Source organism: Natator depressus, chromosome 25, assembly GCF_965152275.1.
Source record: "Natator depressus isolate rNatDep1 chromosome 25, rNatDep2.hap1, whole genome shotgun sequence".
Taxonomy (NCBI): Eukaryota; Metazoa; Chordata; order Testudines; family Cheloniidae; genus Natator; species Natator depressus.
This window is the reverse complement of record NC_134258.1, coordinates 12614813-12638212: the sequence shown is the minus strand read 5'-3', so window position 1 is coordinate 12638212 and position 23400 is coordinate 12614813. Positions and strand designations below refer to the sequence as shown.

Sequence of the window (23400 nt, the reverse complement as noted above, 5' to 3'; positions counted from 1 at the left end):
CTTAACCCTAAGTCCACCCTTTCCCTGGTGAGCAGGATGCTGTGCCTGTGAATCGCCAACTCCTCAAGCCAGCTGGGGAACCAACCAGCTCTGTTTATTAAATGAAAACCCCTCCCTATCCCCTGCTGGCTCTCTCCTCCCCCCTCCACCCCTGGCCCCCGCTTCCAACTGGCCATGCAGTCCTTTTTAGCAGGGTGGAAAAATAGAGAGACCTGCTTCCTATTTACACAGCTTTAATTTTAATACTGTCCAGTGCCCCAGTAAAATAACATCCTTAATACGTACATACAGCAGGTAGGGGGTGGGGGAAGAAACCAGTAGCAAAAAACTAGACGGCTCAACACCCAGCGCACTGCTCGACCGACGAGGATGGAAGCCGAGGGTTACAGTGAGGGGATGCTAGGCGAACAGAAAGCACAGCTTGGGGGGGGGGGGGGGTTGTGTTTTAAAGTTAAACAAATGGTTACTGCAAAAATGGTGAGGTAATGCAGGCTTCCCCTGTTACTACAGGTGGGTTGTACCCTGAATTAAGTACAGCATTCAGACTGGATGGTGTGTGTTGCTCCTGAGGGGGGGAGGTTTCAGACTCTTTCTTTTCCTGGGGGAGGAGAGACGAGACCTTTGCTTGTTTAACCCCAGCACTGCAGGCCCTGAGCTGGCTGGGAATTTGCCACCGCGCCAAGGCTGAACCTTCATGTGGAGCTGACTCCCGCGGCGCTGAGTTTGCCCCCCGCCGGGGTTCTGTCAGTGGTGATGTCCCAGAGAGCGAGGTGTGTGTATCCCACACAGCAGGATGGGATGGGAGCGGGGGCTCAGAGGGGCTGGTTTGACCCCATGTTACAGCCCAACCCTTTCTGGCATGATGTAGGGGCTGTGCGAGGCCATGCAGCAATCATCCCTGGGGGGAGGAGAGAAGCTGCTGGAATTGATGGGGAGCCAGCCTCTCTGCAAGGGGATCAAGGCTGTTGACTGCCACAGCTGGGGTTGGTGTGGGCACGTTGGGTCCTATGGATGCAGCACCTCAGCAGCTGGCTGGGTCCAGCAGCTGCTGTTTGAGGCCTTGGGCCAGCACGTGTTTGGAAGAGGCGAGGCGGGTGGGTGAAGGGTAGGAAAGTTCAAGCCGTGACCCGGGTGCTGAGGCTGGAACACCCACCTGCTCCAGCACCCTTCCCTTGAGATCACAAGCCCCTGGGGCCATCAGAGACCTGAAAAAGACCCATCACAAGCTAAAATCCCGCCTCTAGCAGTGCAGCAATTGGTCCCTAGGGTGGATGACAGCACAGTGCCTCGCTGCTCCAACCAGAAACTCTTCTAGCTGCGACCAGTAGGGCCCTCTCCAGCCTGCGCCAATGACGGCCCCTCGGGTTTGCCCCTGTCAGCTGCATGCCAGGCCCCACAAGGATAAGGTACCCCCCAGCAGCCCCATTCTGCCCCTGCTTCATTTTTGTAACAACAGTTGCAACACGTGACTCAAGCCTCTTCCAATGCGAATTAACCCACCGCTCCCCAGGGAGAGGGAAGCAGGAGCATTAGCCCATGTACAGATAGGCAGGCGGGGCAAAGCAAGGGGCCTCGTTCAGGGCAAGAGGCAGGCCCCAGTTGGCTCTTTTTGGCACCCTGGGTCATCACTCAAAACTGTAAAGCCCAGGGGGAAACCGCTGCAGTTCCAACTTTGTGGCATTTCACACCCAGTGTGCATGGGTGCAAATCACCACAGCAGCCCCAGAGCCAGCCAACCCCAAACCTGAGTGAGGTGGTTTTCGCTGTGCAGCTTTGCAGAGCAGGGCCTGGCTGACAAGGCTAGCAGGCAAGACCCAAGCTGGGGACACTGGCTATAGGGGGCCAGGACTCTAACCCCTACACTTCCCCTGCTCGCACACTGAATGCAGACACCATGAAGAGCACAGCACCAGGCCAGGCCTCTGCTTTTAGCACTGCTTCAAAATGCCCAGATAAAGGAGGAAAAAACCTTGTGAGGGAACTTCCCGAGAGCCCTCCTGAACCCGCCTTACCTCACACAGCCCATCCAAGGGCTGTTGGGGGGGGGCGTCAGGTCTGTGACTTGGTGGGTTTAGTCCAGTTCTTAGTGGACCCATCTCCACCTCATAAAAACCATCCATGGCACTGAATGGCACCACCCCCACCAGGGCAGAATGGGGCCCATCTGCCAGGCTGCCTGTCCACTCCAAGCACATGGGGCGGTCGAAGCCCAACCACTGCCCTGCTCTGTGATCGACCGGAGCCTTTCACCTGCGGGGCTGTCCTTTCGCCAGGCTTCGAGTCACTCAAAAATATGATGCATCTGAACAGCCCAGAAGGCTTCTGCCTAGCTCCTGAAAGCAAAGTCAGGGGCTTAGTAGAGTGGCTTGGGAAGGGTTTTTCCCATGAAAAAATTCTAAAGAAACAATATTTTGCAGCCCTTATTGGTGATGCATTGTCAGGTTTCCATCATGTTTTTCTGTTTTGAGAGGTGGTTTTAATCCAAAACTGGAATTTTGTTGTGGGAGGGGGTTTCTGTTGAAAAACTGACAATTTTGGCACCTTGAGGGCTTAAAATGTCGGCGCCAAGGGCCTTCCATGCAGCTCCAAAATGGGGCAGTTGGATGCACAAGTCCCCTTGGTGAACGCCAGCCTCTTATTCCGGACTAGAAATGTGGTGGCGCTGTTGAACTTGCCGCACTGCCAAAGTGAGTACAAGCGTCCACCCGTGGCGGTCTTCCTGAATAGCTCTTCCTGAAATGCTCCAGGTGCAGACAAGCCCTTATGCGCCTAGCCACTTAGACACTTTTGAAAATATTCCTCCCCACCCTCCCCACCCCCCCGCCAAGTGTTTAGTACTTTCAGTGAGGACCTTGTGAGACTCGGACTCTCCACTGGAGCTGGTACGTATCTGACCCCCCCATTACCATATCACCCGGGCACCTTGCCACCTTCAATCTTCATAACCTCCCTGGGAGGCAGGGCTATGTCCATATTTTACAGGTGGGGAAGTGAGGCACAACGAGGGCCAAGGTCACCCAGGGAGTTCAATCCTTGATGCCAGCTGGCCACAGTCCTAAGCTAGAGCCACTCTGCTGGCCTTTCCCTTTAAGGCTGCAACAGCGCCGATAGCTCTGCTCTGTCCTTGTTCCGACCTGCACTTGCCTACCCCACTATCCCCTTCCTGCCCATGCTCTCCTGTTTCTACAGCGTATCTTGGGGTAGGGGGGCATGTTTCCCCAGCTAGGTTTGTTCAGCACCCGGCCCAGTGGGGCGGGGCAGGGACTGGGGCTGCCACTGTATTACAGGAATGAAATAGCCATCCTTATCTTTCATTCAAAAGAGTCCCAAAGCATTTTGCACAGCACAGACTGAATAGTGGCCCCTGGGAAGTCAGTGACAAAACTTACATAGGCTTCAATGAGACCAGCATTTTACCCTGTACAATGGCACCTTTATATGCAAGTATCTTCATCGGCCACTGAAATGAAGCCACCCCTGGGGCTGAACGTGGTGGCTCCTTTCAACAGCACACAGCAATGCTGCCAGCTGTGGAAATCAAGCTGTGCCCTGCATCCAGCTGGAACGCCCGGATAATTCGTGGGAGGCGGAATGGAATAGTCCACCTTGGAATCGAGCCATCATGACCTGGTAAGAACACCTGCCTCCGTCATAAAGACCCTGCACTTAGTCGTTGCCAGTGCAAAGGGATCTGGGAGGCCTGCAAACGTCTAGTCCTTTGGAACCTACCACAAATTATTATTCAGCAGATTTTTTAAAAAAATCTGGCATTCTGATTAATTTATAACACTCTTGAAAGAGAGCAGGCTCTGGCCAAATTGACACCCTCCGAATGCCTCTTTTTTTAAAAATACCACTTCACCCCCACAATCTGCCCTCCTGATCACAGGAAGCCACGTCGGCAGCTTCCCTCCGAGCTTTGTACCGTTAATCAAAGCCAAATCTGACCATGCTGGACAGAACCTGTAACAACAAAGCCCAAACATGTGGTAGGCAACCCCCTCTGCTCCCTGCTTGTGATCGGGCAAGGCCCTGAAACAAACAAGGAGTCCCAAGTCCCAGTGTACCTATAAAGCACAGTATCTTTGGGGGCAGGAATGGGGATGGAGAGAGAGACACGCCTCTTTCTCTCTGTCTCCTGTTTCCCACTTGCAAATCAGGAAGTCACTCCCATGCCAATGACCTCAATGGTGCGACAATGGTGTCAAACCACGAGAATCAGGACCATATTTTTAAGGGGCGATTTTCACTCCATGCCTCCCACTCCATGGGAATTAGTCACCCGATGAGTGACTCTCCCTCAGAGGCCAGGCTCAAGGGGCACTGGTGCAGACCTCGCTCCTTTCCTCACATCCTGCTGCAGCCTGTGACTCCCTCCCACCCTTTGCCTGGGCGGCACTGGAGAGCGAACTGGACTAACTACTGAAGGGGGGCCCCGAAGCTCATGAGGAGTAGCCTCTGGCCCCACCGTTAGCGCAAAGCCTGCATAGTGGGGCTGAGTTTACAAAGAGGATGAATGGCATAAATCAGCCTCCCCTACCCAGACCTGTCCCCCTGGCCCGCCGAAAAAACAAAAATGGCCTTTCCTTTCCCCGGCTCCTTGGCGTTGCCCCATGCGCTGCAAGAAGCGTTTCCATAACAACCCTCCTCCCTTGGCGATAATAAGGTGCTGCTCTGCTCCCCCCAGACACTGGGTGACACCCAACGCAAACACAATCCTGGCAAGTTAGTCATTAGCGGATTAACCAGTCACCATAATTACAGGCCTCGCGCTGCGCAAATGGCTGGTTCCGTAATGGAGAGGTTCTGCCCTTCTTCTGTTCCCCATTGTAGAATCCTCCCCAGATTCCCCTCACCCCACCCCTCTCCCGCTCTGCCTTTGGTCCATGGGTGGGTTTCCGAAGGTGTTTCTATAAATCAGCTGAGATTATTTGGATATGTGGATATTAGTGCCGACATGTGAGACAAAGCATGCAGCTGAGACCTAAGATTAAGGCTTTTGCTTGAAGCATTCTTGGTGGTTGGGTTTGTTTGTTTTTTTAAATAGAAAGAGCAGCAGTCCCAGTTCCCTTTGAAATTTCAACCTCCTGGGAGAACTTAGAGGGACCCCAGTGAATCAACGACCCCTGTTGGTTGTCCTCGGATCGAAAATCCCAAGTGTGCTTCAATGAAAGCGTGGAGACAATGGGCCTACAGCCCCTCCTGGCATTGGACTGTCCAGGAGACAGCAGGTCATGGGGGGAAGTTGGCTGATTGCTGCTTCAAAGTTCTTCAAAAACTGTGAACTGTGAGGCCCTCAAGACATCCCACAGGCTCACTGCTAAAGTTCATCCCTTCATGCAGGACACCTGTGGCCATCTAGGCTCCAAGGATAAAAATCCCTCTCCTTAAACTAGAGTGTATGGTGATCAGACATTGCAGTAAAGACATTGGCACAGCCATCAACAGAACACAGATGTCAGGGGAATAGGGGTGGGCGATTACCTGGTTCTTTCCCAGCGCCCGACGGTAAAGGTTCCAAAGCTCCATTAAACAAAAAAGAAAAGGCGGAGAGAATAAAGGAACAAATACTTGCTTTTCTCCAGGTGTTTCGTGTGTGTCTCAATCAAAACTGTCCCAACCCTCCTGGCCAACAGTTACATCAATGCAAAAGTTCCTCCTTGGTTTGTTAAGCTCAAGAAAACAAAAACGCTGCAGCTTCTGTCTCTTTATGAACGAGAGTTTTGTCCTCACGGAGGTGCAGTAGTGAGAGTGCCTGGGGCTTTATTCATTTTTTAATACACTATCACCAAAGTTGAGGTGTTCTTTGCATTTGCAATAGCGGCTTAAGCTGGCATTTTTTCAAGCGATTTGTTGTTGATCATTGGTGCTACCATGGGGCTGGGAACGTAGTTGAAGGGAGTCACCCGGGCGGATCTACTGGGGGAGCTGTGCCTGCTGGAGGGGAAGCTCCCAACAGAACCAGTTGGCCCTTCATGGCTGAAGGAGATGGGCACAGTGCCCTTGATCGAAGTCAGGCACTCTGTCTCGCTCTTGGGCATCTCCCGGGTCTCCAGCGTTGGAGAGGTGCTGGAGTTGGTCTTGGTGGTGGGGTAGTCCTCAGTCTGCACCACAGCATCACTGGTTTTCCTCTGGATGGGGATCTGGGCATTGGGGGTCTCCTCCTCCAGGGTGCTGACCAGAGGCAGGGCTGAGGAAGGCAGGGTGCTTTTGAGGATGTGTGGGATGTCTTCATCTCGGATCCTTCTCCAAGTACCCTTCATCATCGCCATCTGCTGCTTGTCCTGCTGCCCCGGGTTCCCCACTGCAGGATTCGGGGTCAGCTTGGAGGCCTCTTGGCTCTTCCTTCTCCTGGCTGATGACTCGGAGCAAGAGGACAGGACGGAGGAGGGGCTGCTGGTCCTCTTGATGATGCTGATGTTGGGGGAGGAGGAATACCTCTTGAATGGCTCAGGCGAGGGGGTGTTGGTCTTCACAGGCAGCCGGGAAGGGCTCTCAGAGCTGGTCCTCCGAGGAGGCCTCTCACTGGGAGAAGTTTTGTTGTTGGCCGGGGTCCTTGAGATGACTGGCCTCTGGCTGGTCACCACCGGCTTGGCCACCTTGAGCTCTTCGCACCTGGAGGAGCACAGGAACACAGCTGGGAGGCCTGGCCTGCTCCTCTTGGGGGAAGTGCTCTGAGACAGCGAGGACACGGACTCGCAGGAGGAGAGCTCGGAGCGGTGCCTCATGATGAGACTGGAGGATTCCTTGATGAAGGTGAGCTGCCTCAGGAAGCCGGACCGGTCCGACTCACTGCCGCTGGACCTGGCCGAGGACATCCGCACCAAATTGAGCCGGGCGGTCGGCAGGATGCCCTTCCCATTGCCTTTCAGCTTAGGGCTGCCCACCTGCTCCTCCAGCACCGGCATGGAGCTCCTGGCCGGCAGCATCTTCTTGTTCGGCTTCTGCATGAAGGGGATGCGGACGGGGGATTTCTGGGTCTTGTGCTGCTTGGTGGCTGGGGGTTTCTGGGGGGGCGCTTTGGGGGTGGAGCCTGTTGGGGAGCTCCTGCCCACTTTCACCCCCTGAGATGGCAGCTGCTTGTTGAGCTGGGAGGGCGACGTTAACTTCTTCTGGGTGGGCTGGGAGGGGGTGGAGGTCCTGGAGGAGCCCGAGGAGGGGGGCTTGGTGATCCTGGCAGGAGGGGTGGCGCTCCTCTTGGGCAAGGTGAGGTCGGCCATCTCCGAGGCCTTCCCCAGCCTGTGAAGACTCCGTGACCTCTGCTGGCTCAGGGTGAGGTTTTGGATGGTGGCTTCGGGCTTAGTTGTGGCTGTTTTCTGTGGGGTGGACTTGGGGCTCGGGGAGTCCTTCACTGCGCTGGGCATGTAGATCACTGTCCTGCCTCGGAAGACCACTGGCAAGTTTGACATTGGCTTCTGCTGGCTTACGTTTTTCCCGGCCCTGGTGTTTCTGCCCCCAACGTCCATCACTTTCTTGCTCTCCTGAAAGGCCATCGCATGGTCTCTCTTCTCCACCTCGCGGCCTACCCCACTCCTAGCCCGCTTCTTATCCTTCCTGTCCAGGGACAGCTGCAGGGTGGGGCCGACAGACAGCCCTGACACGAAGGAGAGGATGGAGTCAGACTCCGAGGAAGGCTCCCTGGAGAGGGAAGCTGCGGCCTGATGCAGCCACGTGACGATGGAGTTGGCGCCTTCCTGGATGGCCTTCCACTCGATGCTGTCCAGGTCCGAGCCTTTGTCCGACACCATCTCGTCCGCTGGATTGTGCCTTGGCTCCGGCTTCTTCTCCTTGCCCGTGGTGCTCTTGGGGTTGGCACCTTTCAGCTTCTGCTTGTGCTCGGCGTTCCTGCGCCGAGCAGAATGCCGCCTCCTCCTGGGCAAGGCAGAGCCGATGCACTTCTGCAGCAGGTCGTCGTCCGAGGTGAAGCTCAGGGAGCTGGGGGAGCTGTCCCTCTCTTTGGCTAAGGCCCTGGAGGCCGCGCTTTCTTGCATCCGGCCAAGGGTCAGCTGCCTGTTGGCCTTGTACAGCGTTGTCCGCTCCTCGTGGTCACAGAGGTCAATGTCGCTCAGGGAGCTCATGGAGGAGCTGAGGGAATAGCAGGGCGGAGTCTCGTCCACGATGAGATTGTTGTGGAGTTTGGCAGCCATCTTGGTTTTGGCCTGCAGCAGCTGCCTGGAGCTTTTCTCCGGCTCCTTCTTAGGGGCGGTGCTGCTCCAGCGTTCCTTCTTCTGAGCCCGGGCAGGGCTGGCCTTCCTCTTAGGCGAGTCTCTCCGCACCTCCAGCAGGTCGTCGGAGTCATTCTCATAGAAGCAGTAGACGGCCTCCTCGGTCGGCGTGGTGTGGCACAGGGACTGAAAGGCCATGCCCCCGGGGGCACTGTCCTCACAGGGAGCACCCTTCCTCGGGGGGACGCCTTCCGGGTGGGCCCCTGCCCTGCCAAAGTCCAGCTCCAGGTTGGGTCCATTCTTCAGGGGAGGTAGCCCTCTCTTCACCTCAGCCGCTTGGCCCCTGCCTGTCTGGACAGGGCTGCCATGTCTCGACCCGCCCTTCTGCTGGTAGGCTGCACTCATCTTGGTGGGCGTTGAGGAGTTGGAAGCTGCTTTCCTGCCTGGCGCAGGACTCAAGCTCCCCTGCTCACGGGGTGCTTCCAGATTGCGCCCCACAGGGGACCCCGACACTTCCTTTCTCTCCAGCCTCTTCCCAGGGCCGCGCTTGTGGTCAACCTCCTCCTTCAGGGGGTACTGGAGGGTCTCGTCACTCAGGGAAGCGGCGCTGGAGAAGTTGATGGGGGTGCCTTCTGCGGAGTCGGTGAAGGAGTCGTCATCCTTGAAGAGGTCCCGGGCGGCAGGTCGCAGGTGTTTGGGGACGCCCCGGTGCGAATGAGTGGGCACCAGCATGTAGACTGGCATGTGAAGAGCCTTTTTGGTCTGAGGATTCAAGACCTGGCTGGGCAGGCCAGAGACTAGGGAGGTCTTGACCTTCCTGAAGCGGGAAGGCATGGCCGAGTTGATGCATTCCTTCAGGATCTCAATATCATCGTCTGAATTGAGCTCTGGACGCTCCAGCTTCCTCTTGCCCTCCCCGAATCTCTCTTCCCGCCTGTCCTCCTGCTTCTCATGTGCCACAAAATTCAGGCTGTTCCTCTCGGGGAAAGGCGGCATAAGCTTTAGCTCCACGTCCTTCTGGATGTAGTGCTCGTGAAGGGGCAGGGCACTTAGGCTGGAGGCGCAGGAGAAGTTCTCGTTGGGTTTCTCCACAGTGAAGTAGATCATGGAATCCAGGTCTTGGGGCAGCTGGAAACGCTCCTTGAAATCCGTGATCTCCATGAACTTCTTGACGTTGTTTTCCCACTGGATGTTGAACTGGCTGGTCTCCTTCTCCGGCTGGGATCCCAGTTCAAACAGGGGCGTCTTGCTGCGGCTTGGGGGCATGGTCTGACCGGGGCTGTCCGGCAGCTCGCTCGGGCTGATGGTGCCACTGATCATCTCACTACAGGGGTCGCTCTGGATGGAGCTGGCAATGGATGGGCTTTCAAAGCTGCCCAGGGAGCTGACCGAGCTACACCGGCTCATCACCAGAGGGGTCTCCTGAATGTAGTTCTCGGAGGAGCTGGACGGGGTCAGGTCCTCGTGCCGGGACGGGGAGGATTCCCTCAGGAAGATCTTGTCGCGCTTCTGGAAGGGGATGGCGATGGGTTGGGAGATCCCTCCTGGAGTGGCTGGGCCCAGATCCGCCGCCTTCACCTTCTCCTGTCTCCTATTGCAGGCCTCAGCCTGCTCCACGTCACCTTCGGTCTCGGCGCTCTCTTCCATCTCGATGATCTCCAGGGAGGAGTCGCTGTCTACCTCATTCTCGCTGTGGCTCTGCCCATCCAGCACATTGTCAGCAGAGGAGAGGGAAGAGAGGGAGCTGCACCGGGAGAAACAAATGGGGGTGTCCTCCACCGCGTACTTCTGGACTGACTCCTGCTCCACCGGGGCCGGCGTGTGGGCAGCCAGCTTCTCTGGGATCCTGCTCAAGTTCTCAGCCGTCTGGAGAAGCCCCGTGGGGAGCCAGGCTTGCTTCCGGCCTGGGAGAGTTGGGTGGTAACTAGCACTCGAGAGCCCCACAGCGCCAGGGGCCGGGCTGCTCTTGGCCAGATTCTCCAGCAGGGGGACATGCTGGTAAGAAGGGGAGAGTTTGATGGTGTGGACCTGAGGGTCAGGAGAAAGCTCATTGCCCGGCTCCTTCTTCCACTCAGGCTCCTTCTCAGGGGCTTTGGGGCTGGGGAACGTCACTGCTTTCTTGGCTCTGTCGTGCGCGTCTCTCGGCTCCAGTTTCTCCGGCTCGCCGGATTCTTTGGCCTTGACCCCCGGCTGCTCCATCCTCTCAGGCCTGTGGACAAGGATGTTCTTCAGATCCAGCCTGCTGGGCCGCTTCTGGTACCTCTGCAGCTCCTCCTTGTAATCTAGGAAGGAGGCCCTGGTGCAGGGCTTCATGTGCTCCTTGGTGCAGTAGCCGTCACTGGTGCTGCCGCTGTTCAGGCTGTCGTTGGACAAGCTGGTGTAAGCCTTCTTCAGCCTCAGGAGGGTGTGGGCCCGGCTCAGGTTCTCCCGCTTCACGAAGCTGCTGGCATCCGAGAGGCGGCACGGGGAGCAGGACTGGGCCCGGGCCTCGTGGACCTCATCGGAGCCATACTGCCAGTCAAGGCAGTGGTCCTCCGAGCTCAGGCTGAAGCTGTCGTCCGAGGAGGTGTGGAGGGTGGCAATGTCCTCCACCAGCTTGTCAATCTTGGCCACCGTGGTGGAGATCTTGTTGGCCAGCTTCTCGGCCGCCAGCGACACCTCGTCCTCGGGCGCTGGCAGCTTCTTGGGCTCGGCCGGCTTGCTGCTCTCGTCCTTCTCAGGCTCCGGGCCCCTCCTCTGGGCGATGGCCCTGGGCAAGGCCTGGCCCTGGAGGAAGGAGGAGTTGAGGAACATGGAGAGGATGGAAGCGTTCCCGGTCTCCGCCCCCGCCGAGACGTTGGGCACCTCGTCATCGTCGAAGCAGCCGGAGTCGGAGGTGTAGTCCTTCGCCAGGCTGTCCATGTGCCTCGGGGGCTTCTTGAGGTTCTGGCTCTTCAGACTCTGCTTCTCCATGGTGTCGAAGGCCTCCGCCAGGTGCTTGGCATCCAGCTCGGCCTCCAGCGCCTTCTGCTTCCTCACGTAGAGCGAGGGCATGCAGGAGCCCGGGGAGATGACGGTGGCGTCCTTGTACTTGAGGGGTCGGTTGGTGAGCAGGTTCCGGAGCGCAGCGGCGCTGCCCATGGCGATCATCTTGTGCTTGGAGTGGATGAGGTTGCGCAGCATGCTTACCGCCCCCAGGTCCCACAGCAGCTCCTGGTCTCTGGGGCTCCGGGCGGAGAGGTTCCAGAGGGTCCCGCAGGCGTTGCTGACGATGGTGAGGCTGTGGGATTTGAGGTGCTGCAGCAGGGTCTGCAGGCAGTTGTGGTCCCGGAGCACTTGCCTGCAAGACATGGATGGACCCTGCATAGGAATCACCCCGCTTCGACCATCAGAGAGTTAACAAACAACAACACTTTGCCCTTCTCGGCTGCCCCCCGTCAGAGGATCTCAAAGCGCCTCAAAATCCTCCAATTGATCCATCCCCACAGCAGCCCGATTCTATAGGGGGGGCAGCTGAGGCATAAAGAGGGGAAATGACTTGCCCAAGGTCACACAATGAGTCTCCAGCAGAGCAACCCAGAAGTCCTGACTCCTAGCTCCCCCCACAACCCACTGGACCCCGTTCCCCTCCCAGAGCTGGGAATGGAACCCAGGAGTCCTGACTCCCAGCTTCCTCCCTGCCCAAACCTACTGGACCCCACTCCCCGCTCAGAGCTGAGAACAGAACCCAGGAGTCCTGACTCCTTGCTCCCCCACCCCACAACTCACTGGACCCCACTCCGCCTCAGAGCTGGGAACAGAACCCAGGAGTGCTGACTCCCAGCCACTTCCCCACTTTGTGCCTCTGTTTCCCCATCGTAAAATGGGCACAATGAGCTTTGCAAAGTGCTTCGGGATCTTCTGGCGAAAGACCTGATGAAGAGCGCACAGTATTTACAAAACCCGAACAATCAATGTAACGCTCCCGGGACGGTAAGGTTCCCTGAGGCACCGTGAGTCTGTTCTATGGGGGAGGCACGCACCCTGGGGGGGGGATACACTGAGCTACAGTGAATAATATTAGCATCTCATCAGGGACAGCCAACAGGGACAGCACATCTTGCTGCCCTTATACTCAGGGGCCAGAATGGATCCAAGGCAGCTGGGAATGACCCACAGCCCCTCCAGATCCCGCCCACCGACCAGAACAGCGCTTTGGGGTTGGGGGAGCCTGGGAGCAGCGAGAGGATCGGATAGGGTGACCAGATGTCCCGATTTTATAGGGACAGTCTTGATTTTGGGGTCTTTTTCTTGTATAGGCTCCTATTACCCCCCACCCCCTGTACGATTTTTCACACTTGCTGTCTGGTCACCCTAGGATCAGAGCCGGGTGTGGCAGCTGCCCTCAGGGCGAGGCTGACCTGTAATCCTCCCGGGTGGCGATCAGGCTGGACACGTTTCTCAGGATGCCTCCTCCGCTCTCGATGATGGCCAGCGAGTTGCTCTGGCACTTGTAGGTGAGGGTGCTCACCAGGAAGCCCAGGGCACCCTGCACCAAGCAGATGGCGACTTTGTTCTCGGTGCTGTGAGCGGACAGGTTCCAGAGGGCGCTGAGGACACTCTTCAGGGTGGATTCCTAGCCAGGATAAAATCACCATCAGCGTCCCTCTAGTGCAGGGCCTCTTTAACGGCACCGGCAGCATATCTGTGAGTGCATCTGCTTTGCACGCACACCCCGCCGCCGTTTGCACACTCACCGTAAGCATGCTCACTCCGTGCATGCCATGGCCACGTTTGCAGATCCAGCTCACTGTACACATGCCATCTCCTACGTACACGCATATAGCAAGGGTGCAAGCCATCACCTGCTCTGTGCGTGCAAGGGCAGCGTTTGCACATGCAGCTCATTGTGAGCATGTAAGCTGCCCCCCGTTTTGTGTGTGCACACGCAGCCCAGAGAGCAGGGCTCACGCCTCTTACCTTGGTGGCCCGCAGGGCGCACTGCATCAGGCCGGTCACGCTGCCCACCTCGCGCAAGATCTTCTTGCTGTTGATGTCGGCCCTCCAGGAGAGGTTCCGCAGGATGCTGGAGACCACCTGGGGGGAAGAGATGAGGATGTTCACACACAGGGAGGGACATGGCCAGCGTCCTGTGCTCAGCCCACCTGCTCCAGGCAGAGCTGTCAATACAGGACTGGAGCAGTTCGGTCACAGCCCAGCAGAGGGCAGCGTCATGACCCTCTTTCACCCCATCCACCCTGCCACCCCCAAAGTCTCCCAGCCCCCCATCCTGTTCCAGCACCAGCTCCTCGCTTGGCTGCCCTCAGCAGAGGGGATTTAAGGGCAGCTCCTGGGCCCCTTCGGATGATCCCAGGGCCTGCCGTGGAACAGCCAGGCGGGACGAGCAGCAAGGACTCAGCCAGCCTGCTCCAGCAGGAGCAGGAGCCAGCGAATCCTGCACCCAACAGCACATGCTGGTCCTGGTGAAAGGCACCAAGTCAGGGACCAGGCCGGGCTTTGCCCTGCAATACCAGGCAGCCTCGCCATGCATCGCTGGGTGCCAAGCATGGGGTATCCAGAGTTATCTCCCCTAGCCAGGCACCCCACCGTGTGTGAGTGCCCCCAAGGCACGTGGGGGCCTGGAATAACCCAGGCCCTGTGCAGCGGTCAGTAGCCAGCCCAGGTGTATGCCATGGCTCAGTGCACATGGGCACGACCCCCCAGGCGTCTGCAACAGCCCCGGGGGAGCCAGTGTCCGCCTACCTGGTGCAGCTCCTCGCTCTCGGAGGCCAGCTGGGCCACAATGGCCTGCATGCAGCCCCGGCGGGAGGACAGAGTCGCCTGCCAAGGGGAAGAGATGTGGGGGGTCAGATCCTGCACACACTCACCCTCCAGTGCAGCCCACGGGGGCCCCAGAGCCCCTGCCAGCGCTGGAAGGGACCACAGCTGGGTCACCCAACTCCCTGCAGCTTAGAGCCAGCTAAGATCACTGCTCCCAGGCCCCTTCCCAGACCCACCCCATGGCCCCCTTCCCTGACTTCTCCCTCTACTCTCCAGGCCCCTTCATCAGTCGCATCCCCACCAGGACCCCTGCTCTGGCTGCATTCCCCTAACCCCCCTGTCCCGCCCTCACCCCCAGGTCTCTGCTTCCCAGTCCCTGCCCCTGGGTCCTCAGTCCCCTCCCTCTGCTCCCCCTGAGCCTTTATATCCCCTCCCCTCCTCCCAACCCCAGGGTCCCTGCCCCATCTTCCCCTGACCTCCCTCCCTCCTCCCATCCCCTTCCCAAGTCCCCCACCCCCTGGGCCTCCATTCCCCCCACCCCCCGCACCTTGTTCACCACGTCCCCGAAGGTGAGGTTGGTCAGCGCCATGCCCGCGTATCTCCTCAGCGCCAGGTTGAGGGGGTCGCTGGTCATTTTGTGCATCTCATAATCCACCTGCAGCAGCTCAGCCACGGCCTGGAGACCACCTGGGGGACAATCCGGGTGCGGGTGGAGGGGTTACAGAGATGGACGGGCCCAGCCCGGCACTGCGGGGGGACAACCCCCCCTGCCCCCCGCTCCTCTTTGTGCCGGTGCCTCATGCCTGGACTCCGCTGGTTTGTCAGCGAGGGGGTGGAACTGGGGGGTCCCACTGAAAAGGAGCCAGGGTGCTGTATTCCCAGCCCCCTCCCATGTGTTCCCCTCAGGCACCCACCCCACTGCCAGGCCGTGCCATGCAGGAGGGGCTTGCTCTGCCCGTGGCATGGGGCACAGCAGCCCCCAGGGACTCTAACCCATTGAGTAGTGTCCTCTGCACTCCTCGTCCACCCGGGGATGGGGGAGCAGAGCCCAGATCCCTCTTGCGAGCTTTCCCCCTCCCGGGGCCGCGCGGGGCTTACCCAGCTCGTTCATGGCCCGCCTGTACTCCTCGTCGAAGGAGAGCTTCATGATGGCACAGGTGGCCTGGCAGATCTGCGGCTCGATGGGCACTGGCACTGCAAGGAGAGCGGAGGTGAGCAACGGGCCACGCAAGATCCCAGCCCAGCCATGGATCAGAGATGCCCGGATCCATTAGCCGTCGGGATCCCCAAATCCCAGCGAGGCAGGAGGGGACGGGGCTGTTTTCCCATCAGAGAGGATCTGTTTTGCTAACTGGACCAACAGACTCTGTATGGCCAGTCCGCCCGGGGATCAGAACCAGGGGAGAGACACCTGTGCTTAACCAGGCCTTGCGCATGCTCCCGGCACCCCTCCACCATGCGTGTGCACCTCACACACCTGTGTGTAGCCACGCCTGCACACACGCCTTCACTCACAATCACACACGTGCACTGACCCCCACATGCACACACCTGTAGGTGCACACACTCAGCTGCACACCGACACCCCCGATGCACACCATGTGCACACACACACATGCACCCCGACACACACCATGTGTGCACACACACACACACACTCAGCTGCACACTGTGCACACACCCACACCCGCACACTGAGCTGCACATCAACACACACCATGTGTACACACACTCAGCTGCACACACACACACACACCCAACACACACTGTGTGCACACACCCCCAACACACACTGACACACACACACACCCTGACACACACCGTGCACACATCCACCCACACACTCAGCTGCCCAGCGACACACACCATGTGTACACACACTCAGCTGCACACCAACACACACAAACACCCAACACACACCGTGTGCACACACACACCCCTGACGCACAGCGACACACACACACACCCTGACACACACCGTGCACACATCCACCCACACACTCAGCTGCACAGCGACACACACCATGTGTACACACACTCAGCTGCACACTGACACACACACCCCCAACACACACTGTGTGCACACACACACACCCTGACACACACCATGCACACACACGCACACCCTGACACACACCGTGCACACACACACATTCAGCTGCACACCAACACACACCATGTTCATACACACACACCCCGACACACCTGTGCACACACACACACCCCGACACACCCCAAGTGCTCACACCGACACACACCCCAACACACACCATGTGCACGTGCACACACACTCAGTTGCACACTGACACACACCTACAGCCCGAGACACACCGTGCGTGCACACACCCAGCAGACACACACTCAGCGGCACACCAGCCTGCAGTCACACATGCACCCATCTGTGCATGCACAGACATGCTTGCAACCCGCCCCCTCCCCACCCCCGCATACACATGCTCTCTCCAGGCAGAAGCATCAAGGTCAGGTGTCCCCTGCTCCCTGTGTCCCCCCCCGACTCCGCTGGGAGCAGCAGGCCCTGGCGCCCCTGCTGGAGACAGCGTCACCCTTCCCTACCGGCGCTGCCCTCGGCGCCCTGGCCCCCGTCTTTGCTCTGCATCTGCAGCCAGTCCCAGCAGGTCTCCGAGTAGGAGCGGATCTGCTCCAGCACATGCAGCGCCCGCATCTCCTTCTTGGCCTGGCCCTCGTCGGGCTGCGAGAAGACGATGTTGTGCAGGGCGGCGTTGGCCCGCATGCGGGAGTCCTTGCTGCTGCCGGGGCTCTGGGGGTCTCCTGGCGCCCTGTCCGCGTCGTGCAGGATCTGGATGAGGAGTGGGAGGCAGCCGGACTTGCGCATGGCCAGGCAGCTCTCCTGCGAGCTGGACATGGCCAGCAGGGTGCGGGACATGTCGTCCTTGTCCCGGGTGGCCAGCATGGAGAGGAGCCAGAAGACCACTTCCACCTGCAGAGCACAAGCACTCAGTGGGTTACACTGCACCCCACCCTGGCCAGCCCCCCCGGCACAAATCCTGCTGCACCGTTCCCTCAATTGCAGAGGTCCCCAAACTGTGGGGCGTGCCCCCCTAGGGGGGCATGGAGGAATGTTCAGGGGGGCGGGGAGAGAGCACCACCCAGCTCCGCTCCTGGCCCTGCCCCCGCCCCCAGCCCCCTTACTCAGCTCCAGGGAGGGGGTGTGTGGACAGGGGTAAGGGGGGGGGCACAAGGTAAAAAGTTTGGGGACCACTGGGGTCCATTCAATGGTGGGCAAAGTGAAACAGACAAGAGACTGGTCAATTTCACTCAGCAGCTGCCAGCCACCTCTGGTCACCCCGGGACAAGCCTGGGGCAGGGGTTAATCCTTTAGGGCACAGAGAGGGGAGGCTACCTGACTCGCCCAAGATCACACAACGAATGTCCTCTAACCTTCTCAGCACCTTGGGCCTGATTCTCCTCTAACTCACCTCGGTGGAAATCACGGGCGACCCCACTGAAGTCGGTGGGTTTACACTGGTGTATAAGTAACGCAGGAACAGAATCAGGCTCCCTGCTTGCTTGGGGATCTAAATCTCAAGCCCTTTCCTGGTGCAATTAAACCAAGAAGCAACATGAGACCCCCTTCCCCCCGAACGGTGCTGGGGGAAATGTCAAATCAAATACTGGGGTCAGAGTGCACGATCTGAATAGACATGTGTAGGAATTGGGTAGCATCCCTTTAAATAGGTCGCATGCCTGCTGCTGGCGCTCCCTGTCTTCTGTGTTCCTGAAGCCACCAGAACCCTGTCAGAGCAGTGAGGTGTGAATGCAGCTAAGTCTGGCAAGTTGTACCTAGTCAGCGCATGTGGTTATCTGGACCCCGTTGCGCCTGTGGGGTTCCTTCATTTCACATTTCTTGTGTAAATAGCCAAAGATGCAACAATAGACCAAGGGCAGGAGGGGAAACTGAGGCACGGAGCGGGGCAGTGACTCGCCCATGGTCACCCAGCAGGTGAGCAGCAGAGCTGGCAACAGAAGCTCTGGGCCCAATGCCCTATCTGCTACACAACACTGACTGGCGCTATTCAGAGCCGGGGAAGAACTCGATTTGCTCACCTCCAGCGAGCGTCTGCGTTTCCTCCACCAAGGGATGGGGATTCTCGTTACCTTATTGTTGCTGAGGTGGCTCCCTCCCTCCTCGGGATGCGTTGGGATGTCCAGGCTCCCATCCCCTTCCATGCCAGACAGCTTCCCACACAGCTAAAAGAACAGAGCAAGGGGACGTCTAAGAACTTGTGACCTGTACAGAGCACACCCCTGCAGCTGCAGTGTTGGGCTGGCTGGCTCTGACTAGCCCCTGCAGGGTGGTGTGATTTTATTCTCCTCTCCCGGTCTGCTTGTCCCTGTCTCTCTGTCTGTCTCCTGCATCAAGCACACACAGAGCCCAGATCAGGGGTGAGTCTTGGTGCAATTTGCCCTCTCAGAGTGTAAATTACACCCCAGCTAACTCTACTCAGTGGGCCAGACGCAGAGGGAGCGTAAGGTGGATGACAACCAGAGCTAACTACAGGAGTCTCTGCAGCTGGAACTGAAGACCCAGTGTCTGTAGCTGGGGCAGTGACCGACTCACATCCCCTGTGGATCGGACATGGAGGGGGACCCGGGACACACTGATCAGTGGGTTCCACACCTTAAAGGTCAGCATAGGGCGTGACAGGGACTTGTACGCTGGAGGCATGTGTCACACCAGTTTTCACACCCTTAGATACATGTGAGACCCAGTTCTGCTCCATGTGAGGCTGGCAGCAAAACCCATTTCTTCTGAGGAGGCCAATCTACCAGCCCAATAATACCGCCCCATCAGCGGCTCATTCCAGGCAAGCAGACTCTTTGGAAATTGCTAAGGGACCCTGGCTCTTTCCAGACCTGCTCTCAGATCCAACGGTGCTCCAGAAAGACACCCAGCAAAGTGCCAGTCGCCTTCCAGGGGACCCCCTCAGCGTCACATAACTGGGCTCAGCAATGGAGAGACGTTTGAGAGCAGGCTGTGCTCACTGAGACCTCGATTCAGCAAAGCACTTAAGCACTCACTTAAAATCCCTTTGGCTTCCATGGGACTTGGTGCTTTCTGAACCGGGGCCTGCAGCCCCTGTTCTAGCCCTGGGCAGCACCCAGCAAGGGCAGAAGTCCCGTTGACTTCAATGGGAGCAGGATTGCGCCCCTCCAGCTCAGTCCCGGGGTGAAACAGAGACTTCCAGCCTCCGGAGCTGGCGCTAAACGGAGGGATACTGAACTGAAGGTGTCAGTGAACGGGGTGCCGGGTTGCAGCAGGTGACTGTGTTAATATGCCACATGGATTTTCTTATGAGGCCAATGCAAGCTCCAGCATCTTCGCTGCACAATGTTTTGCTAGGCCTTGCAATTAGGGTGGCCAGTTTTGGCTGGACGTATTCCTGGAGGTTTCATCACATGACCTCTTAAATGAAAGATTACTCTTTAATGCCTGGAGACTCCAGGGCAGTCCTGGAGGGCCGGCAACCCTCCTTGCATAGTGGAGGAAATGGCCTCTGACTACATGTAGAAGGGCCAGTCCATCTCTCTACCACCATCCTTAGTGACACATCTCCCACTCCGTCCTTGGTCCTCAATCAGCCCATATTAAATTATTTTAAACCCTCTCTCTCAAAGTACTTAGACAGCCCCAATCCCATAGTATCTGAGCACCTCAAAGCCACCCTGTGAGACAGGGCAGCAGTACTGTCTCCATTGCACAGATGGGAAACTGAGGCACAAAGATGCTAAGTGTCTTGCCCAAGGTCACACACACAGTCTGTAGCAGAGGCGGGAATTAAACCCAGCTTTCCTGAGTCGTAGGGCAAACAGCCTAGGCACGGGACTATCCTTCCTCACTACCGACCGGCCTTATTGCAGATGTATGTAATAAAATATGTATTGCCCAGGGATTCAAGGCCTCAGGACGGAGCGCTTTGGCTCATTTCTCTTTCCAGGACAAATCCCCCTTTTAGCCAACAGTGCGATAATTGTCTTACTGACTCTAAACCGCTCCATCTTCCCAGGGCTTAGTTCCAAGCCCCGCTGCGCTCCAGCTTTGCATGGGGTTAAGGGAGAAATTCACAGCCAGTTCTGCTATCGATTTCTTGGGGCAGAGAAAGGCTCGGGGCAAAATAATTTGTCTCTGTACTTACTTAATCTCCGTCCCAGAAGGCAGGAGAGAGCGCACCAGTGCCTGTTGGGAGCCCAGAGTAGGAATCCCATGACCTCTGGCTTTTTAAACCCAGTTCAGATGTTAATGAAACCCTAGGGCAGAATTCTGATCCCCCTGAAGTCAATGGCAAAACTCCTATTCATTTTAATAGGGCCCGGATTTCATATATGGCCTCTGGGTTTAAACCCTGGGCACTTAACCCTTAGAAAAATGCTACAGTATTATGCAGTAATTACCCAAAACACTACAGCTTCCAGCCGTATTACTGAAGGATTAAGGATTCAGGAGTCTCACTGTAGAATACCTCAGTATTTTTAATAACATTGTAGGGTTCTTATCTTGAAGTATTTTTGTTTAAAAATACTATTTTTATTATAAACCTGTGTGGGGTGTTAAATAACACTGCAGTATCTTTGAAACGATATGGTAGTATTATTTCCTAGCACGACAGTATTTTTCTTTATAACCCTCTAGTATTTTCAATACAAAAGCCAAAGCTTTTATTGTAGAGCGGCAGGTATTTTTAGTTAACCAATGATAGAGTATTTTTCTTATTACGTAATATAGTTAATAAAACCATGGCATTTCCCCTTATAATGCTGAAGTATTTTAAAAGGGCTGTACTATTTAATAATACTGTAGTATTTTGTTTAAATGCTGCAGTATTTTTCTTATCATTTAGTATTTTTCTTATCGTTTAGTATTTTTAATAAAACCTGAAATGTTTTCCCCCTTTTAATAGGATAGTATTTTTGATAATACTGTAGTATTTTTTTTAATGCTGCAGGTATTTTTCTTGAACAATTTTGAAGTATTTTTCTTATCATTTAGTATTTTTCATAAAAACTGAAATGTTTTCCCCCTTTTAATAGGATAGTATTTTTGATAATACTGTACATTTAAAAATGTATGTAGTTAATTTTATTCATAAAATCACGGTATTTTCCTTATCATGCTGTCGCATTTTTAATTCAGTATTGTTTAGTATCTTTGGAGAATAATGCTGTAGCATTTCAGTTCTGCTGCAGTATTTTAGAAACAACACTGCAGCATTTTAATCTTACAGCAGCTTTTAAAATACGGTGTTAGTACCGTTACTGCTACCGTAATAGTGAACCATTATGATTTGAACATTAATGTGGGTTTTAAATAATACTCTTGTACTTTTGTTTGACTGGAGTATTTAGAGACAGGGTTTTTTCAGATAATGCCGTGGTAGTTTTGTGCAGTTCGGGCAGGATATTCGCAGTCAGTGGCCTTTGCTGTGGACTGTGTTAGATCCGTGGGGTCAGTGACACACATCCAGCCTGGGGAGCAGTGGGACTAATTCCGGGGCCTGGGACACATCTGCCCCGCCCCCACCCGCTCCTGACTCCCAGCACGGGGGCAGGCTCAGCCACTCGGAGCAGATGACCCTGCAGCAGCTCTGCAGAATCCAACGCGGGGCCTGCCAGCATCTCCCCTCATGGCCTACTTCTCGTCGCCATGGCAACTGCCCATTTCATGGTGCCCGAGACACACAAAGGCCTCCCGCTCAGTGGGGCGGGGAGGCCTCGGCGACCCGCCTGCCTCTAGCGCCATTCTCACCCCCATGCCAAGCAGCCTCCTCCAGCATTCCCACCCTGAGAGAGAGAGAGCGACCTGGGCCTGGGGGGGGTGTGCAAGGGGAGGTCTCCCCCGCCTTGGTGCAATGAGGGGGGTGTGCAGGCGGAGAACGGGCACACCTGGACAGTTGTGGGGCGGGGGAGTGCATGCCTGTGTTTGCAAGCACACGCCCCCATTGGGTGCACGTGCAGGGGAGTTTGTGGGTGACTACAAATGGCAGGTGCCAGTGTGCGAGCCCACACGTAAGTGTGCACATGAGTCTGGAGCACAGGGGTGAATGTGCAGGCGTGCACGCCTGTGGGTGATGCTGTGCATGCCGGCGAATGAGTGACACTCGCGGTGTGGACGGCTGGGTGTGTGCACGTTTGGGGGTGACACCGTGGGGGGGTGCACAGTGGCGTTGCACACGCAGGACAGGGACTCTGCAGCTGTCTGTGGAACAGGCGGCCCTAACTGCACCGTCCCCCCCACCTTGCGAGGTTAGCACCACGCCCCCCTCCCGTGGGGGCTGCAGCCCGAGGCCCAGCGGACTCAGCTCCTGCCCCGTTACCTGCGGCTCCGACATCTGCACCTGGTCCTGAGCCTCCATCAGCTCCTTGTCAATCTGCTCCAGGCGGGACGCTCGGATCTGCGGGGATTTAACCACAGAATCAGCAAGCACCGGCCCCCCCAACCCAACGCCTCTCAGCCGTGTCCCGTGAGGGGACGGGATCAGGCAGCACGGGGCCTAAAGAGAGAGGCAGGCTCGGGCACTAGGTGGGAAAGGGGGACAAAGGGAAGGGCGGGCAGCCTTTTCCCAGATGAGCTACTCCCCCTCTCCCCCCATGGTAGAACATGATCCTGATTCCTACCCACCCCCTATTGTTCGGCTTTGTGGGTAGGGGGGTTGCACTAATTACCCAGATTTCTGGGGTGACGGGGGACAGCCTGATCTCCCCCAATGCCTCCCATTGCCCATATTTTTGGGAGGGTTGTTGCTTCCTGATCCACTACTCTCCCCCTGCCCCCCAAGACACACACTGCCCAGCTTTGGGGGGAGGGCTTTGCAGTCTGATCCCTCCCATTACTTGGTTTTGCAAAGGGGGGGGTTGCATTACTGGGGGGAGAGGGGGGAGGCTGAAGGGAAATAACCCGCAGGAAGGGAGCAGCTCCCCTGCCCTGACCTGAGCCCTCTGCACCATCTCGTCGGTCGTCCCGAAGCGCTCCTCCATGAGCGAGCGGATGTGCTGGGCCTCGAACTCTAGCTGCTGTCGGATCAGATCCATCTGCATAGAGAACTGGGAGCCGGGAGGAAAGGCAGGGCGTGAGGGGCAGGATCCCAGCAGCCCGGCTGGCCCCGCTCTCCCCCAGCACAGGGTATTCTCTACGGGAGGCGCATCCCACGGGGCAAAGTGCATCCTTCGGGACAGGGGACTCGCTCAGGTCTTGGGCTGAGTCCTCAACACCCCTTGAGCCCCTGGGACCTCCCAGCACCCAGGTACGCCTGGCAGAGAAGGGATCCCGGTCGGCTCAGGTCTTGGGCTGGTCCCTGGGACCAGGGACTCACCGTCTCCACGTGCGGTAGCTCGTCCAGGCGCGTGGAGAGGCTCTGCAGCTGTGTGCAGTACCAGAGCTTCTCTTTCTCCTCCTTCTCAATCTCGCTCAGCAGGAAACACCTGGAGAAGGGGAAGGGATAGAGGGCGGGCAGTCATGGAC

The 23400-nt window shown here is 57.0% G+C and overlaps 1 protein-coding gene across 2 annotated transcripts in view; it reads right to left on the bottom strand.

Moving 5' to 3' along the window:
* Positions 1–2838: 2838 nt before the first annotated feature.
* APC2 (APC regulator of Wnt signaling pathway 2) overlaps positions 2839–23400 on the bottom strand; it is a 44523-nt gene continuing 23961 nt past the window's right edge. For both annotated transcript variants that reach the window (XM_074939560.1, XM_074939561.1), the window contains 11 exons: positions 23252–23360; positions 22869–22982; positions 22256–22333; positions 18042–18134; positions 16479–16863; positions 15003–15098; positions 14452–14591; positions 13887–13964; positions 13104–13220; positions 12545–12759; positions 2839–11484 (listed from right to left, as the gene is read on the bottom strand). In XM_074939560.1, the coding sequence (XP_074795661.1) occupies positions 5826–11484; positions 12545–12759; positions 13104–13220; positions 13887–13964; positions 14452–14591; positions 15003–15098; positions 16479–16863; positions 18042–18134; positions 22256–22333; positions 22869–22982; positions 23252–23360 (7084 nt within the window). In that variant the 3' untranslated portion in view covers positions 2839–5825. The remainder of the gene's footprint in view (positions 11485–12544; positions 12760–13103; positions 13221–13886; positions 13965–14451; positions 14592–15002; positions 15099–16478; positions 16864–18041; positions 18135–22255; positions 22334–22868; positions 22983–23251; positions 23361–23400) is intronic.